This window comes from Colias croceus, chromosome 12, assembly GCF_905220415.1.
Source record: "Colias croceus chromosome 12, ilColCroc2.1".
In the NCBI taxonomy this organism is placed as follows: Eukaryota; Metazoa; Arthropoda; class Insecta; order Lepidoptera; family Pieridae; genus Colias; species Colias croceus.
Window position 1 is genome coordinate 2,491,981 of NC_059548.1, and position 20,397 is coordinate 2,512,377.

The 20,397-nt window shown below is 34.1% G+C and overlaps 2 protein-coding genes across 2 annotated transcripts in view; both read left to right on the forward strand.

The window, feature by feature from the left end:
- LOC123696515 (transducin beta-like protein 2) overlaps window positions 1-14,339 on the forward strand; it is an 83,558-nt gene extending 69,219 nt beyond the window's left edge. The window contains exons 4-6 of the mRNA XM_045642772.1: window positions 5,401-5,773; window positions 11,191-11,373; window positions 13,555-14,339. Coding sequence (XP_045498728.1) covers window positions 5,401-5,773; window positions 11,191-11,373; window positions 13,555-13,790 — 792 coding nt within the window. The 3' untranslated portion in view covers window positions 13,791-14,339. The remainder of the gene's footprint in view (window positions 1-5,400; window positions 5,774-11,190; window positions 11,374-13,554) is intronic.
- Window positions 14,340-18,457: 4,118 nt separating this feature from the next.
- LOC123696207 lies at window positions 18,458-19,603 on the forward strand. Its single transcript, XM_045642269.1, has one exon. The coding sequence runs from the start codon at window positions 18,458-18,460 to the stop codon at window positions 19,601-19,603; it is 1,146 nt and encodes a 381-aa protein (XP_045498225.1).
- The last annotated feature ends 794 nt before the right edge of the window (window positions 19,604-20,397 follow it).

Below are 20,397 nucleotides of genomic sequence, written 5' to 3' on the forward strand. Positions count from 1 at the left end.
TGCAGTACGTAACGGACAAATATAAGGTGCTGTAGAGAGTTAGAAGTAAGTTAGAAACGTGATTTTCATTTGTATAATTGATAAATTCGATTCTTGGCACACCTTTTAGTTAGCAGGGAGTCGGGGAATAGAGCTATGATGTTAATACCTAATGGAACTTATAAACCTGAAAGACATGTTTCAATGTTTTGCTCCATAAGTTTACAAAAACCGTTTTAATTGGCAAAAAATCAGAACGGTTAAAATATGGTAATAAAGAAAATTATCATATGAACAAACTATGACGCATTAGCAAGGATCGTTTGTGCGTAAAAGCAGTTAGAACATAAAAAAATATCATATTAATTAATTACATATGGCTTATATGAAATATTGATTATTATAAACAATCTTTATCAATTAGGGTTAAATATTGGAGTTTATTCGATTTGCGCAAATGATACAAATACGTTAGCTATGTATCGAACATTTTAATAACGAATCTATTTTTGTCAGCGGAATACGCTGTCTCGCTTGCGCCGAGAAATGGAATCAATACAATGATCTATTTCAAGCTTGAACTGTGAACCCTTTGAGAGGGTCAGAGTTCAACTTCGTAACGATGTAAGATTCTGGTATATGTTAAGAGATAATGATTTTTCTTTATGTTTGCGATGTGTAGGTAAGATAAGTGGTAAGATGTGGTAATGTACAAAGCAAAGAATCTGTGTTCAAAGAATTTAGGTCAAATTGTAATGGGATGGTGGTGGGTATACCGGGAAAGAAATAAGAAAGAAGTTCGGCTTGTTGATATATAAATCCCTACTAATATTATAAATGCGAAAGTAACTCTGTCTGTCTGTCTGTTACTCAATCACGCCTAAACTTTTGAACCAATTTGCATGAAATTTTGTATGGAGATATTTTGATACCCGAGAAAGGACATAGGCTACCTTTTATTGCGAAATATGTACCACGGGCGAAGCCGGGGCGGACCGCTAGTAATAAATAATTCGTAGGTAAGTAATTATGATAAAATTAATTATGTATCTATAGGTAATGACCACCATTTGACTACTTCATCATCATCATGATTTCATCAATATAAATTAATATTATTTTTATTCAAATTAAATAACATATAAAATATAAATACATATTTCACTCGTACGAAAGAAAAACACGTCGCATTCGGACACCGCAATGTTTTTATTTGGAAACCAAAGATAATAAACAACGAAATTTAAGACCCTTAAATCGCGATTTAAATCCCTGTTTATTGAGATTTTTGTAAACAATTTGTTGTGTGTTGTTGGCATTCGTTGGACGTCATCGACGGGTCGTGGTCGGTCGACTGTCAAAGCGAAGTAGGTAGTGATAAGATATCGTTATCAATGCGTCTGTATTTATAGAGGATGCGTATCGATTGAGCGTTTTCTAGCGTTCTCTTCTACTGATAAACGTATAGCGTCTCATTATGATAGGATAGAAAAGAATACTGGATGTTTAAAATAGCATTGTTTGAAATTGGAATTTAACATAGGTATGTCTTCAGTTTTTCAATGAAATTGTGATTGAATTACGTATTGCCTCTAAGCAATACTTTGTAATCTATTAAATAGTTCCTAAATATTTGATTCAAACTTATTACATATTTCTTTTGTTTTTCACTGGAAATTTGAAGAAATAATTTACTATCCAGGTTCTAAATATTTGTTCAGACTCGTTTCAATCCTGCAGAGTTTAAAACATCCAGAGCACCCAATAAATTTCGCATCAAATAACATCAAATTATATTTTATTGTTCTTACATAAATCAATAATTACATGCTGTTATCTTTTCGTTGTATTTTCTCCTTCCGCAAACCACTGATCCCCATGAGGCCGTTACACCAGTTGTGGAGATCTACATAAATATACATATTGTTATCAGCAAGGTTTAGGATGTGCCGTTATCGCAGAGACAAAGAAACCGTTCCGTCCTTTTGTGTGACGAAATCTCTTCCGACATTCTTTGCTTGTTAACTTTAAAAATGTATTTTTTACTGTATTTTTTGCGTAAAATGTAGCATAAAATTATTTACTAACAATTTCAAGGAAAGGAGGAGCAAAATAATAACTTCTAACTTAACTTTTACTATTACGTTATAGCTAATTACTTTATTAAGTAACTCAACTCTACTATGTTTTTTTTAATTTAAAATTCTGTTATTTCCGACCAACAGTTATTTGAGTAATTCTTCATCCCTAATTTTAACAGTAACCAAAACTCCTCTTTTGTTGTAATTCAAAATTCATGGTGTTGATGTCAGATTGTAAATTCAAATCCAACACCATCAGTAAAAATGAACCAATCAGAATTCTCCAAGTACAGTACGTACAGTTAATTTTTGGAAATAAATTCAGTCGTCAAGACGTCAAGCCATTGTGGCCCTTATCGGTGACCTTCTGCAGAACAATGGCATGTATCTACCGTGCATTGTGCGCACACGCAGCCTCGTATTATTTTTAGCCACAGGAAGGTTCGACGGTTTCCTCGACGTCTGCATAAAACATTGTTTTTATTTGAATTCATTTTTGTTGATTATTCAGGATTTAAATAGGTGTTTGTTGCTAGGTAACTTTAATGAATTCATAGTTTTTTGTACTGTGGATCTAGTATAAAGATAAGCCGTGTGTTGATATTTATAATACCCTTATCAAAGTTGCTAATGAATGCTAATGCTAATGTATGTCAAGTTATTGTTTTAGAGTGTTTTAGAATTTTGTGTCAGTAGGACAGAAGTAATAATGATATTAAAATGACGACGGATTATTAGATAATGTTCTTAAGTCGGAATAGTATGTTGTGTTTTTACTATTTAGATTTTAATCATTAACGTAAGTGCCCTTACGCACTAGCGGTTAACCGCGGGGGCGGCTAACCGCGCGGTTAACCGCTTTCCCATTTTTAATATGCAACCGCTTTTATGATTAGTGCGTACAATCATAAGCGGTTGCATATTTAAAATGGGAAAGCGGCTAACCGCGCGGTTAGCCGCCCCCGCGGTTAACCGCTAGTGCGTAAGGGCACTTAGTGAAGGTAACAGAGGAAATGCTTATCTAATATCTTTCTATAATAAATGCTCCTAGACAATCATTCAAAACGCTTAATTTAAGTAAATCATGATAAACCATTTATTATGTTATGCTGTATAAATTTTAGAGAACAAATTTGTATAAAATATATGATTTTACTACACTATGTATAATAGTGTCATTAAATGAAATTGCATTGACGTTGAAGCCTATTACTTTAGCATGCCTCTGTCTATTATTGTCTATTATTTTATGGCTATGCACTTAACGTTCAGGTACACAAGATTTAATTGTCTCTTCATGATATTGTCATAAATATAAACAGTTTTGCAACATTCACAGACACTAGGCACTAAAAACAAAAGTACCTCTAGTGTTTGGAGCGTGACGTCTATAAAATGCAAAGCTCTATGGAGGAGTGAAGGAAATTATGTGGAAAATGCAGGTTCTATGTTTAAAAGCTCGATGTGATCCATCATGGCACCTACGTGTGACTTACGCCTGAATAAATAACTGGGTTTTTACATCATTTTCATGTACGGTATTTCAGGTAACGCGTACTGACGTTATTCATATTCTAAAGTTCAGTCTAAAAATATTATAAAGGTGAACATTATTTATGAACAGCAATATTTTAGAATAGAATATCTGTCGGCCTTCCTTCCATATTAAATGTCGCTTGCATTGAAAATACATAACTGAAATTCAATAGTATTTTTTTAAATTGTTAAGTTATTGAATTGATCCTCATTACGTCGATCGCCGACTCATCACCAGTGCATGTATATTTCTTTGAACTGTCTAGTCGCATGACCTCATTATAGAGATATTCAATCTCAAGTATTACCATCTCAATCCACAAGTTATCGTTCAAAAAGTGCAAAAGGATCAACATTCGTTAATCTCGTATGTACCTGCCCTCGTCTCGATGCAGTCCGCACATTCGGTCTGCGCACGAGTTGTTTGTGTCAGAGTGCGTTACCCTCATCTGGGAGGCTAATCTCAAACGCTACGTCATGTTTACGTTTCGTGTGTTTGTGATCACTCGATATGCGTATTTATTTTTATTCGCGCGTACTTATCTTGCGATGTATGTGTAGTGAGTCTTTCTGTAGAGAGTACTGGTGTAATAGTTACCTTAAATTTGTAGCATAATTTTCATCCATAGGGTAACTTTAGGTTGATATTGGTATACTAACTGACCCCATTCCGAATAACAAAGCCGGTTATTTGGCTGTAACATACCTACACAGATTTGCGTAATATTTGTACAGATTAAGCTGTAGATAAACATGATAATATCGTTGATAATATTGTGTTGTGGTGAGGTTTCAGCCGTTGCGAAGGCAATAAAATTCAGGGCGAACCGGTCTCTGTGACTAAGGATTAAAAATATTATCAGTTATTTTCAATTATTACACATCTCACGCACACATGCATCTGAATGAGTGTATCGTTAAACATTTATTTTTCTTTAAATCTATTTTTTGATACTTTAATAATAATAAAAGTATTTACCAGTCCAACACTCGGGCTGGGATTTTATGCATGTCGGGTCTCTGACCTAGCCAAACGAAATAAATGCCAATTGATACATCTTGACTTGAATTATGCAAATGGAAATTTAAAATCGATTTTAAAGAAGTTCTTGTTTTCAAAAGTTTGATAGCCTCGATTGACTTGTTATTAAAAAATATACAAAATGAAGCAAACATTGAGTCATGCCGACAAAGCTCGTATACATATATGTGAGTATAGTTACAAATTGGACGCAAATCACACGCAAAATTCAAGGTTGCATGACATTCATAAACGTAAACATAATAGTAAAGATAATTATCAGCTATTACACTCGCGTGACTTACAAATATAAGATGATGTTAATGAAGGGCAAGTTTTATTTTATTTGCACCGTTTAAAGTGGAACATTTTATTTTTATTGGAAAAGATTTTGTAAACAGGATGTATTTATCTTATGTTTCTACATATCCTTTAATGTGTACTTTCGTTTATCATGTTTCGATTGCTCATAGTTATGTAAGATATATAATTTGGGGGAATATATATAGTGTTTTGATAAATTAAAAGGTGAAGCTTTAAATAAAAATGAATAAAAAAAATAACAAAAAAAAAACAGGCAAATAAAAATAAAGTAGTTCGATTTCAATACATTTCTATTACAATCTTGATTATCTTCCATGTTACTTCTATCATTTTAAATGTGTAAAATGCATTACTACCTAGGTAGTTGTTGAGTAACATCACAATGCTACAGATAATATTATACTTTAAATTATATTTCACTTCTATACCGTCTAATAGAGATCTCATATATTTTTTCAGGTTCACAATGAAGAAGTCGTCGGTTTCGGGATATCGAGCAACGGCAAATTCATGATGTCCTGCTCCAGTAAAACGGACATGGTCCTGTACGACCTGAAGGGCCAGATCCTCGAGCGTTTGGACACATATCTCATGAACACGCACATGGCGAAGATATCACCCTGCGGTCGTTTTGTTGTGGCCACCGGATTCTCTCCCGATGTTAAAGTCATGGAGGTCGTTTTCTCGAAGAGCGGCGAGTTCAAGCATGTGGTCAAAGCGTTCGAGCTGACGGGTCACAGTTCGGGAGTGTATGATGTCGCCTTTACTCCGGATACGTCGCACATTGCTACCATTTCGAAGGACGGCACGTGGAAGCTGTACCACACGAGCAGTGAGTATCAATGTACTATAATTGTATGCAATAAGTGGGCTGCTAATTGCGCAGCTAAATGCGCTCGTCTCGGGTGTGATTGGCGTATCAACGTTGGAGTTGTGTATTGCTATGAGATTTTTATGGGATGTGCACTGATTGAAGTATCACGTGATAGTTGGTAATTGTTAGTAAGTTAATTGTTTACCCGTTTTTATGAGTGTTTACAAGGAAATAGATTAAGAATTTTAATTACATTTCTAATTTAGAGAGCTCTTTTGACTGCGAAAGGTTTGATATACCCAGCGTTGCCTGAGGTACATGTATCTATAGACTACAGCACTCAAAGATCACAATTTTTTTAAATAGCACCAGTAGTTCCTGAGATAAACGCATCAAACATACTCTAATCAGTATATTTTTATTGGATAGATATTCACTATTTTTATTCCAATGTTATCACGATAAGCTTCGATGGTACCCACATTGATTATTATTGAAAGCACGTGTCTAATTATGAAGCTCATAGAAGGACATACGTTTTATTGATTTCTCATACAATTTATATAACTTTAGTTCTAGAGTTGAAATGGCTAAAAATGAATTGTAATGGTATGTAAGGGTATTGATCCCTGTTGACCTTTGATTTAGAAGTCTTGCGATCGAACTAACAAACGAGCAGACAAGCAGATTTCATGGGATATTGTTGATTTATGAAGTATGTATGTTCGTTATGAAACCTATACTAGATAAGGATAATTGTATACTAGTATTATAAAGCTAAAGAGTTTGTTTGCTTGAACGCGCTTATCTCAAGAAATATCTACTCGTCCGATTTTTTTTTTTCAGTTTTCACAGTTAACTTTAATTAAAGAATTTTTTTAGGGCTGTAGAAATTATTTCTGTAGAATAGAAACTACAGAGGTATTGTAGTAGGGATTTAAAAATTAGTATAAATGGGGAAAATATCAGAAATATTTCCCTCATATTGAAAGAAATCATACGCGCGGACGGAAAGTAGGTAATATAGTTTATATCGATTAAGGAATGTAATAGAGGAAAAAACGATTGATAGGAAATCGACTCGGTTATTGTGAAAGAAATTCTTCGATATAAATAGGAATATAAATAAAATGAATAGAACCAGCAGGGTGAAAATGATTTGATGAAAATGATATAAAGCCGTACATGATAATTCTTATTCGTATTTTAATATGAATTATAGTATGTTGATATATTTATTAACTAGATTTCCGCCCGCGGCTTCGCCCGCGTTTGCAAAGGAAAACCCGCATAGTTCCCGTTCCCGTGGGATTTCCGGGATAAAAACTATCCTATGTGTTAATCCAAGTTACCCTCTATATGTGTGCTAAATTTCATTGTAATCGGTTCAGTAGTTTTTACGTGAAAGAGTAACAAACATCCATACATCCATACAAACTTTCGCATTTATAATATTAGTAGGATATTGTAGGTTACGGAAAAAAGACGGAAGTTTCTATTAATATTTATAATTAAATCAATTTTGTGATTCATACAAACTAACTTACTTTTATTATTATGACCTATTTACGAGACAGAGAATTTCGCAAGTTTTACCGTTTCGGATATAAAAATTATTATTTTTATATAACACATTTTAAATGTGTAATATGTATTTGGGTTAACGGTTAAAAGTTTAAATCTTAAGATGCAACACATATCTTTGTTGCGTCATCTTTATTATGAAAATAATTAAAAGAAAACAAAACGATAAAAATTATGTAATTCTTTATTATGTAGGGTAATTGTTTTGCAGCGTTTTCTTTTTAACAAAAAATAATGTTTGTTTCTAAATAAAATATGACATACAATGATACAAATGTAGATAGATAGATTATTATGTAAAGATTTGTAGCGGTAAAATTGAATAAGTGAGTAAGCCCATAAGTAGGTAGTGAAAATAGACATTGAGTAGGTACATTGTCACAAATAATATAAAAATCTTGCAAATGTAAAAATTGCAGAGCATGGAATATAAAAATTAATTGTTAGCCAAGAGAATAAATATTTTTTTAAAGTTGCTAAAATGTAAAAGTGAAATTTTACCTAATCTTTAGCTTTTTAACCGACTTCAAAAAAAAGGAGGTGGTTATCAATTCGGCCGGTATGTTTTTTTTTTATGTATGTACACCGATTACTCCGAGGTTTCTGAACCGATTTACGTGATTCTTTTTTTGTTCGATGCGGGATGGTGTCGAATTGGTTCCACAAAAATTTTATTCGGATAGGCCCAGTAGTTTTTATTTTATGAGCATTTTTGTCTGTAGGTATTTGTGAATTTTGCAAGTGCAAGTTTGAAGTCGGTTGTTTTTAACGCAGTTATCACTTGTTTAAATTATTGTATTAAATTTTCGTTATACATATAACGAAGTAAACATAAATATATTTAAAAATATGTAAATGCGTAAATTTCCTCATGAATATAAACAAAAACATTCGCGAATATTAAACTTAAAACGGAAGTGAGATATCAAGAGGTTTTGACCCTTTAAAAAGTGATGAAACATCTATACTTATTACAATTTTTCCTATGATAATTATTTGTATACGCGTTAATACCTATAGGTAATACTAGCTGTCCCCGCGGTTTTACCCGCATTGTTCCGCTCCCGTTGGTCTTAGCATGATGATAATATATAGCCTTCCTCGATAAATGGGCTGTCTAACACCGAAATAATTATTCAAATCGGACCAGTAGTTCCTGAGATTAGCGCGTTCAAACAAACAAACTCTTCATTTGTATAATATTATTAATTATAGGTAGATAATGAGCGTAGGTAATTAATAAAGTGTATAAGGCAGATAGTGATTATCTCTTAAAGGTAATGTTACTGGATACTGGTTGCGTCACATTACGTCATTAGGGCTAGCCCCTAACCTGTTTGGTGTGGGTGTGGTTAACAGGTTGATTAACCGACTTAGAAAAAGAGTATGTAATAAAATATGTAAATGTATAGATTACTAGTTTTCCGCCCGCGGCTTCGCCCGCGTTTTGAAAGACAAACCCGCATTGTCCCGTTCCTGTTGGATTTCCGAGATAAACCCTATCCTATGTGTTAATCCAAGTTACCATCTATAGGTGTGCTAAATTTAATTGTTATCGGTTCAGTCGTATTTGCGTGAAAGAGTAACACACATACACGTACATATCCATCTTATCAAACTTCGCATTTATAATATTATAGTAGGAATATAGGTATAGGTACGTATGTTTTTGTTGTAATTTAAGATGACGTGTTTTATAAATAGACCCTTTTAAATCTCTGGAAATGGTTTCGTTAGAATAACTGAAACTTTAATGCGTTAAGGGAAATAAACATCGTATCCAATTGCAGCTTCCATTATATTATAATAAAGTAATTATACATTTAATTAGCTGTGAGATGACATTAAAACATCAATTAAGTATTAAAAAAACCTATAAACGATTTAAAATAAGTTCAATAAAACTATTTTGATCGATAAATTATATCAAGTATCAAGAAGAGTAAACAAGATGTAATAAAGGTGAGGAGGCAGGTTGTGATTGTAATTGCAATGTTCTTACATTCAACTTTCCCACGGATTCGCATTTTAATTTATATAAAGCTCTGTACACTTGTAAAGGTTGCTTGCTATTTCATTTATTATTAGTACCTAACCATATAAATAAGTTTTGTTAAATATTCAAAATTCGTCAAGAGCAACCAGAGACTAAAATTGCTTTAGTAAAAAATAAAAATCGTTACTTTAAAGTGGACCATAGAAATAAAAAAAAGAAATTTGGCACCAAAATTATGTAGGGAGCATAGAATACTAAGTACTAGTAGTTTTTTCATTAGCGCCTAATATTCTTTGTCTCATGAACTATGTGCGATTAAAGGGTTAAGTCAATACTCAATATAAAAAGATAAATTGGCACCAAAACATTAAACTCTCATATTTACATTTAATTTTCCAACTATCAGCGTAGAACCGGTTAAAACCTATTGAAGTATAACATATGACCCTGACCTACCGTAAATAAATGTATTGTCTTAATCATTATAATATTATAGAAAATACAAATAAAAATATATAAATCTTTATATAGTATATTTATATGCCAGACTTTATGCGGGTAAAAATGTTTTACAATAATAATATAAGTAGTCTTCAACGGATTAAATATCAAAAGAAGGTCTAATAGTTTTGGAGTTACAAACAAACAAAAATCTATCAATATAATGCACCTTACGTTGTTTAAAAAAGTACCTAATGCATGACTTACAGTAAATATGTATAATATAATAAATATTGGTTTCGAAATGAAAAGTTCTGTATTCGGTAGTGAAATAGTAATAGATGATATGGAAATTATCAGTTATCAGATACAATATATAAATAAGGTAATTAGGTATTACAGCCTTTATGCGAAGCATCGTTGAATGTTGCAAAGATGATAAATTACTTTTGAAAGCGGGCAGAGTTGCATTAGCTAGTAATTAAAAAAATCTATTGACTTGTATAGTTTATATTTTATTTCATTTGAAACAAACAACATATACCCCGGGCAAAGCCGGGGCAAGAAGCTAGTATAATATAAATTTAAAAGCAACGCACTCATATGCACGCAGCGTGGTGCGCGGGCGCAATGGGATGTATAACATCCTTGTTGTGTATCCTTGAGTCCGCTGTTCTATGGAAATCAGCCGGATCTCAACGGTCGTGGATCCGCGATGAATTCGCATTGATTTACTGATGTATTAGTTAACTGAGAAAATTCTTGATGCGATATGTTAAGTGAAGGAGAAATTTAATACGCCTTTTCCCAATTGGTACAAGTAATATATAAGTGTGCGAAATTAATATATTTCTTATAAATATTGTGGATTGTCGAATATTTAATCTGCTAATTTAAACACGATTGTTCGCACCGGTACAATTATGTAAAAATAAAGTTATTATAGTATTCTTATCATTAACATAAGATATATTTTTTAAATTCCTTGTCCGACAGATTTTTACATTATTCCTTCCTGTCATATATTCTGTAACTATATCTTCGGTCATGCCACTTTCAGGGGTAAGCCAAAATACCCATTGCAAATAATACTCTCTTCTCCGGTTTCTTAACAACTCGAAGAGCACAAACAATAATTTCACCCCAAATTTCCAATCGTTCGCACCGGTACAATTATGTAGAAATAAAGTTATTATAGTATTCTTATCATTAACATAAGATATATTTTTTAAATTCCTTTTCCGACAGATTTACACATTATTCCTTCGTATCATATATTCTGTAACTATATCTTCGGTCATGCCCCTTTCAGGGGTGAGCCAAAATACCCACTGCAAATAATACTCTCTTCTCCGGTTTCTTAACAACTCGAAGAGCACAAACAATAATTTTACCCCAAATTTCCATCTTCCAGTAAACTACGCGCGCGGCGAGTCGCCCCACGTGCTCGAGACGGGGTTATACCCACCGGCCGCCGTCCCCCGCATAGCGCTGTCGCCCAACGCGGAGGTGCTCGCCGTGGCCTGTGACACCACTGTGTACTTCTATGATACCTACACGGGCAAGCTGTTTGACACGGTGCAGGGGTTGTATAATAGTAAGTATATTAGTAGACTTCAGATATAAATTGGTTAAAGGAAACAAACAAACAACAAACAAAAATACTTTGTTGTGCACCATTAAATAAATAAATTACAAGAGTAAATATATAAAATAAATAGACACAGTTGAGCACAACAGGCGGTCTTATCGCTAAGACAGCGATCTCTTCCAGACAACCTGGTGGTCAAGGAAAAACAGTATAAGTATTCGTTTATGGGCAAGAGGTGCATTTATAAAGTTTAAAATACATAAATAAAATAGTATAAACACAGAGAACATATATACATCCATAATATATCTACATACATATACATACATAAACCTACATACACATACATACATATACATACATACATAAAAGTAGTATACGTAGATAAAATAATATAAAGGAAGGAAATAGGGACGTTAAAGAAAAATTTTGATGGGCTGGAAATGTGGGTAGTTTGATGGTAGTTTTGGGTAGGTTTTGTTAAAGTTTGAGAGTTTGTATGAATGTAAAAATGTTGATTGCTTTTGTAAGTGTACTGTAGTGTGTGTACCTTGTGTGACGAGGAAACTACAGCTACTTAAATGAATTCGTTTAAAAAATAATAAAAGTTAGTTGGTAACCAGTCGATTATGGCCTAATGCAGCAGGGGTCAAACAGTCAATGCGTATTTTTGATAAGCATATGAAGAGGCAAATTTGCCCCAATATAAAAAAATAAATAAATCGAAACAATAATAATAAAAAGCCTCACATTAAACATGTATGTAGTATTGGCATTGTAATGCGTTTGGAATCGATTCAAACGTTGTCATTGTTTGAACAGCGAGTTCCCGGTTCACGCTCGTGACCTGAATTTGTCAATTACGGACCTTCGCGGTGTGCTAACTAGATACTGTTTACATTTTTCAACAAAGATATTATCTATAGTTGTTTACTTTAAGGATTTCTAAATGATTTATGTATCCTACAGAGTACGATATTAAGGCTAGTACTGTTGATAATAAGCACTGACCTATGTGATACATATACCATGATAAAACATTGAGTTTGGTTGATAAGGGCATTCGGGAATCTGCAAAGGTATAGGGAAAAGGATTGTGATGATCTTGATTGTTTGATTTGGCTTATTTTATTTTATTTGATCGCCGTTTAGTATCTGCGTGCTTATACTGTGCGGTTTTAGAACGTCCACAAAATAATTATTTCGTAAAGGAAAGTAACTGTACCTTTCCCTTATTTTTACAGCAAAAAGAGTATACTTCGGTTAGCCTTTGATGCCCGTTGGGCCTTTTAATAATGTTCTACAATATCTAACTACGTAATATATTTTGGTATCGAGGTTATCTGCTGGTGAATTATTAAGCGCGGGTCGATACATCGATCCATTTGAAACAGGGTCATTTAACGGTACACTTATGTTCCAAGTCCCACACGTTTAAAACTACAATCGGTTCTCCGCGGTTTCACCCGCGTGGCTCCGCTCCTGTTGATCTTCGCGTGATGAAATATAGCCTATAGTATAGCCTTCCTCGATAAAAGGGGCTATCTAACACCGAAATAATTTTTCAAATCGGACCAGTAGTTCCTGAGATAAGCGCGTTCAAACAAACAAACAAACTCTTCACCTTTATAATATTAGTATAGATTGTATTCTACTTCTAAGGAAATATAAAATTTTTACTAGTATCTTATCTGCTGATTTATGGCGAATTTTATTGGTATTATCAGATTTCCACTTTTTGTATTAGTGTGTCATGAATGCCAATTGATAATGATTACAAATTAAAACTAATAGTGGGTAATCATGTGATTTATAATCGTACCGTTCTATTTTTACCTAAATAATTCATAGCTATTTGTGTAGTATGCAAATTTTGTATCTGTGAATAGTGGATACATTGTACTTATTTGCATAGCTTAATGGAAATTTTTTATTATTTGAAGTTAGTTTTTAATTTTATAGGCCTAAATGCAATTAATAAAGAAGGCGTCAACACAGTAATGCACACAAGAGATCGCGAGTTAGAATTCCACATGATCGAATTTCTTCTGTTCCTATAATTATCACATACTCTTCTATTCTTTTAAAATTTCTTTTAATATCAAATTTCGAAATTATGTAACTAATTATAAAAATATCACCAAAAATTGCACATTATCTGTACTACATAAATATTTTTTTTCTCAGGTCCAATAAACTACATAATTTTCGACGCATCAGGTAAGTATCTGTTCGTGTGCGGCGAGCGCATAGTGCGCATACTTCACAACGTATGCGGGTACTCCACTACTATAGCCACGTGTACGAGGCTCTTGGGAGCCAAACAGACGTCCGCTACCATCGAGCGCTTGAACAAGACTATAGTCGAGTGTAAGGACATGCTGAATATGTTTAACAAAATGAAAAAAGCAGCAAATCAGTAAAGATGGTTGAGGTGGTGTTACTTTATGTCTAACTTTGAAGTGAAACTTCTTTAGGCACGTTGAGAGTAAATTTTCAAGATCGTCACGTCATGGATTTTATGCGATGCGATTTTGGTATCTTTAAATCTTGCCAAAGAAGTTTCACTTCTGACACGTGTGATCGGCACACGCGCTCGTTTTTATCCATACTGTCGCGTAGTTATAATGAAATGTTTCACAGCGGTAAAAATTATTTGTCACTCTCTTATCTCTACTGTCTATACCATTATAAAATCATTGAAATGTAACGTGAAAGCAAGACAAACAAACGCGCACTTATAATATTGGTAAAGATGAGATATGAGTTTAAAGTAGCACCATATAACTTCTTACATGTAAATTGGATGTTGTGACCAGATTTTATTAATTTGGTCGTAATTATATGAATCAATAAGTTGAAAGTTCTCACATATGATTTAAATAATAATAGTTTAAAAAAACTAAAAAAACACGCATTTTATAGAAAACCGAACTAAAAAATAGAAAATTTTATCAAATTAGTGTATTGTCATCGGTCCTCAATAAATCTACAAAGTTTGAACGAAATCTGGCCGTTTAAAGTGGGTCAAAATCACGCCCAAGGAAGTCGGTTACAAACATACAAACATACAGGTGAAGCTAATATAAAGCGTGTAAAAAGGCTATTTTATCATACACATATGTATAGTTCAAGTATGTAAGACTATATTATGTACACTGTGTTTGCATTTATCACCCCTGATTTAATTATTATATGGTAATTCAAGGTTATTAAGAGAGTCTTAAATAAGTTAGTCAATACAGTATTAATCACAACAATGTGTGTGTGAATTTGTAATTGAAAATCTGAGTCAATTTGTAAACATATTGTTTAACGGAATTTTTTCCCTTATCTAAAGTATTTTTTATTGACTGAATCGTATCTAAGATCAGGTAACAAAAAAATTCACCTATATGTTGGTCATGGATGTAAAAATAAACATTTATAATCACTGCATTTATATTTCAAAATTTGCATTTACATATTTTATATTTAATAATTATTTTAGAGTAAATTTTAGTACTGAAAATGTATTTTTGATGAATTCCTAATGATAGATTTGTAAGACTATGTAGTTGTGTCATAAGAATTATCTATACAAATATTATAAAGAGGAAAGGTTTGATTTTTTGTTTGTTTGTTTGTATGAATTGAATAGGCTCCGAAACTACTTGGCAGATTTGAAAAATTTTTTCACTGTTGGAAAGCTACATCATTTCTGAGTGACATAGGCTATATTTCATTTTCAAAAAAATAGGCATCCTTACTAAAATTACGATAACGTAATCCAAGGTGTGAAAAAAATATCAAAAAACTACCTTACATCGCGTGCGCTGCGAAAACTATTGATGATAGAACAAAATGATATACTACATTTTTTTAGAACACACCATTATCTACAAAAAATCAGCGGCAGCATATCTCTAACTATTACAGTCATGTCACAATAAGCGTTTTTTGAAAAAAAGAAATTAAAATACCACCGCTACAAAAAGCTCTTTATTTGTACCTTGGTATTAACCCTTATCAAAATAAACGATGTATTATTTAAGACTGCTTCAATATCTTTATATTACTTTTTGAATTATTCGATTCTGACAATCCAATCAAAAGATATCACGAGTTAAAAAAAAATTAAAAAATAAACTGTATTCGGCTAGCTATGCGTTGTAAGCGTCACTCGGGCAGGGGTACGGGAGGGGGGTTAAGATCACGAAATAAACTTGCCGCGCGGCTTACTCGCGCGGTCGGCTACCTACGTGATGGACGTGTGCGGAATTTACGCTTGATAATAATTCGTTTAGTAAAATTAACAAATCTAAATGTAATGTTTAATGCCCGTGCGAAGCCGGGACGGGCCGCTAGTTATGTATAAAAACGGATAAACATGTGTAATTCTACATAGTTATTAATAATATACATAGTTATTAATAATAAGTATGTTTATGTTGTATGAGATAAAATAGAAGTGGGACCTAAATTTTAAATGTTGTAAATTTAAATAAACTTTTGGATTTTTATCCCGTCCCATTCATGAAATAAGTCTGAAATTTTAAGTTTTTCAATTTGGAAAAAATCTTGTTTGAAAATATTAAACCAGTGCTATACATACTAGCTTTTTCGTGTTATTGACGTGACAACGTCTTATAAATTGGTTTGCCGGGTGACACTTCAAGAAACTGCGTTACGCTCCGCTCACGTTATGCGCTCACAATGAGAGCGAGTGAGAGGCACGCGTCCCTTCCACTCGGGCATGGTTAGCCCGCCTAAGAGCGAGAGAGACAGACATAAAAAGTCGTTGTCACGTAAAACTTTCGCCCGTATACCGACTTTACAGGCAACCAATTTTTATTTAACATAGGACTTGTTTAGTTTTAAATGTTTAAAAAAAGAGTGTGTGTACACGCGTTAGAAGTTATACCTCTTTGGCGTATGGAAAAAATACTAGAATATATAACTTGAACATACTTATCAATTTTCATACCACCTAGAACTAACTTCATGCTGTTAAATTTAGGTGTCGGTGTGCGCGCGCATCGTAAAAATTCACTCTCATCATTTTTCTCCATCGCGCCAAAAGAAGTATAACTTCAAAATTTGTTTTTTCAAGTTTCGAGTTTAAGCATTGTTCCTATGTATTGCATTTTTAAGTTAAAGCTCATTATCTACATTCGAAACTGAATTTATACTACTTTTTTATTATGTACCAGTAAATGTAATTATTTTTAATAATCATATTACTGAATCAAATTGTCGGTGTCTATAATTAAGTGATAGGAAATTGTATGAATATTGATCTCCTTATTACTAAAATAAAAGGTGGCAATTAAATTTTTGTTGTTTTATTTTTATCTAAATACTACTTATTATTTACTTACAAACAAAGTGACTATTCTGTCGTTCATTCGAACATTATACACTAGCGATGATACTGATTAATTTGACAAAAGGTAAAAATTAATTAAAATTTATTAGATTTTTTCATATGTACATGACGTTAACTGCAACCTGCAACTGCTCACCTCGCAATCTTGCCATTTCTTTCCGTTCGGGACCTCTCACGGCGTTTCCTATTGGTCACGCGCTCCGTGCGATGTTGCAGGCAAGTTTAAAAATCAAGTACCGCGTGGTTATGAAATTGTTTGCCTAGCGTTGAAGAAGGTTTAGATTACATAGAACGAATATGTGGCAATAAAAGAGTACGTACAAATATTATTAACAGGGTAAACAGAATCAGTGTATAGTGTCGTAAAATGTAAAGAATGGAGAACATGGAAGTTCTTTGTTAAAAAATAATTAAGCGCCATGAAAATCATTGTCTATAAGGGCCAGCGCAGATATGGCGAAGCGCAGCGCCGCGCATTTTACATTGTAAAACTATTATCGACATTGATCTCATTAAAATAAAATTCAAAATCAAATAACAATTTATTTCGGGGAGCATCGAAGCGTCACACGCGAAAAGTAGCGCGCTGCGCTTTTTTGAATATTATTTCAATGAGTACAATGTCGATAATAGTTCTATAATGAAAAATGCGCGGCGCTGCGCTTCGCGATATCTGCGCCGGCTCTAATTCGTATTTATATAGGGATATCATTTTAATCTTGTTATCAAAATGAGTGGCAAAATGTGATTTTGGAATTTTCGAAAAGGTGGAATGTTTGAAAACACAGGGACGTTAAACATAAAATATATATTCTGAAAAGCCACCACGTCCTCTTACCATTTTATCCATTAATTACCACATCCCACAAATATGTAGACATATACATAATAATAATATAGTTATGATATTAAAAAATAAAACACAAGATCGCGTAAAATTGAACTTTATTGTATTTTGCATAGTGACAATCAACATTATTGAGATACTCTGTGATTAAGTACAGTTTCACAGCTCTGATAAACATTAAAATACACTTTAACTATACAATACATGTATCCATGAGCATACAGTCAATTCCATCGCTTTGTCTATGCAAAAATATTCTCATGCCAAAATACAATCTCTCGTGTGGACGAAGTATGAAACCGCCACTTCTGATGAGTTCCTCTCTTATTAATTATTATTTAACAATATCTACTTAATGATTCGATCACAAATACGTTTGTACCGATCGCAGTTCCGATGCGCTACACTGTACTCTTAGTAAATTCTCCGTGTTTGTGGCTTATATAAATGCACGTAAATCCTAAAGGCAGTGTCGATGATTTGTGACGATTAAAACAGTGGTAAATATATTATAACTATGGGAAAACGACAACAGACAACACAGAACATTAAAAATAGCGGAATAACAATCGGTGATACACAACTGTAAGGTAACTACGATAGAAGGGACACTATGCTAAGAGGTGCTTCAAACTAATTGCTCCCAAAACATTTAACTTCAGGACATAAGGAATCTAAACAGTTTCATGTTTCGGGGTTTTAACTTCAGATCTATCTGTTTGAGGAACAAAACATAAGTCATGAGTCTACATGAACAACATGAACAAGACATGAGTCTAGTGCAATGCGCGCTCAAAAGCGGACGCATTGCGCTGTGCAGAATATGCATAAAAAATAATTAATATTTTTTATTGTCGACGTTATCGCTCGCAACAATGAGCGCTACGCTTGTTCCTAATGAAGTCCTGGCATTCCTGCAGTATCAGCTGGATGTCATGGATGAAGTTAGCATAGAGCAAATTTGCACCAGCAATTTTACGGAAGAAGAGATACGTGACGCTAAATCACTTCTCTTTTCGGCATTGAATATGGCCGACCGGATGCCGTCTCGCAGGAGGGACGAGAAGGGAGAGAGGAGTCTACGGGACATCATCAAGGTGTTCAAGGAGACCGATCCGGACGACGTGCCGACTTTCGTGGCGAAGGATTTGCGTAAGCTGCCTCCCGTCACATTCGACCACGTCGACGTTACCCGCCTTCTTAAGGACATCACTTCATTAAGGACTGCCCTAAAGGAGATGGAGTTTAAATTTGGAGCTTCCCAATCCACCATCAACGATCTGCGTAATGAGGTCGTCGCCCTGCGCGATTCAATTTCATTATGTAGGTCAACGGAGGTTTCATATGTGAACACACGTCGTGGAGCGCAACGTGAGACTTTTGAGTCAGCGAATTTGACGACGCCGCCGGCCGTCGACCGCGTCACGCCGCGCCCCGCCCGACCCGCGCCTCCCCCGGAGAGCCCGCCTCGTGTAGCCAACCCGACACTGGCTGGCTACGCGGCCGCTGCCGCCAAGCCTCCCGTAAAGCGGCAAGAAATCACCCGAGATGGAGATCCCGTTAAGCACAGGGACTCCCCGCGCCGTGCGGCACACTTGTCGAGCGTGAATAGTCATCCACTCGATGAGGAGGGCTTTACAAAGGTAGAGAAAAGGAAGAAGAAAAAGAAGCCCTCCTCCAACAAGTGCGGTACCGCCCCGACCGGTAACAACCACCTGCTGCGGCCCGCCATACCGACGACGCAGCTGTACGTGTCCCGCCTGCACCACTCCACCCAAGCTTCTGATGTAGTGGAGTATGTGCGGGTTAAGACCAAGTTTATCGTGAGGGTCCAGCGCCTGGAGCCGCGCAATAATTTGAATTTTAATTCATTTGTTGTGCGTGTACCGAGCGAGCAGCTGTCAATCTTCATGAGCGAGGAGTTCTGGCCCCGTGGTGTCGTGTTCCGGCGGTTTCGCGGGCGGCTTCGCAACACCCAGCCGAAGCCCATTCAGCGAAATATGACACTGCCAGTGCCGTGAATTGTATATAGTGTAGTGCTTAATAGTTTTAGTTATAAAATATTATATGTATGTTAGTCTGTAAGGTATTTATTCTATGGGTCTGTACAATTTATTGTCTGTTACCTGAAATAAATGTTATAAAAAAAAAAAAAAAAAAAATAATATGTCACCACAAGTGGAGTTAGTTACTTTTGTACTATATAATAAATAATAATTCGTATTTATTATCTGAAATAAGTTATATCTGCTACTATTTAGACAATAGAATTGAGATAGAAGTCTGAGGCGCTTATCGACAAATTTATTAATGTTGAATTAGTGCTATATTTCGTTCAAATCATTACATTAATATGAATTTAAGATGACTTATTAGATTTTTTTGACTGGATATAAAGTTGATTAGATATAATGTAGTTAAATACATTAAAAGTTTCGTAAATTTGAATCCATTTTGAAGAATACACGAAAAAAATAACATTAATACATCTTGATCAAAAACAAACATGATTCTTTTGCAATAGCTTATAAATAAATATTTTTTACATTTTACAAGAAATATTTTTAAAGTCATTCATATATTATGATATAAGAATCTTACGAAGGCGGTTGAACCAAATCACTTGTAATTTTTTTTGATTTTAACACTTTTGATCGTCAAAGATATACTGAGATGAATCAAGCATTACTACAACCAGGGAATGTACCATGACTTGAAATTACAAATTATTTTCATACATTTTCGTATTGTAGAACAGGCGGGATATTGTGCTTCTTAAATTCACTTGCAAAAGCATTTCATGATACACTTCCGT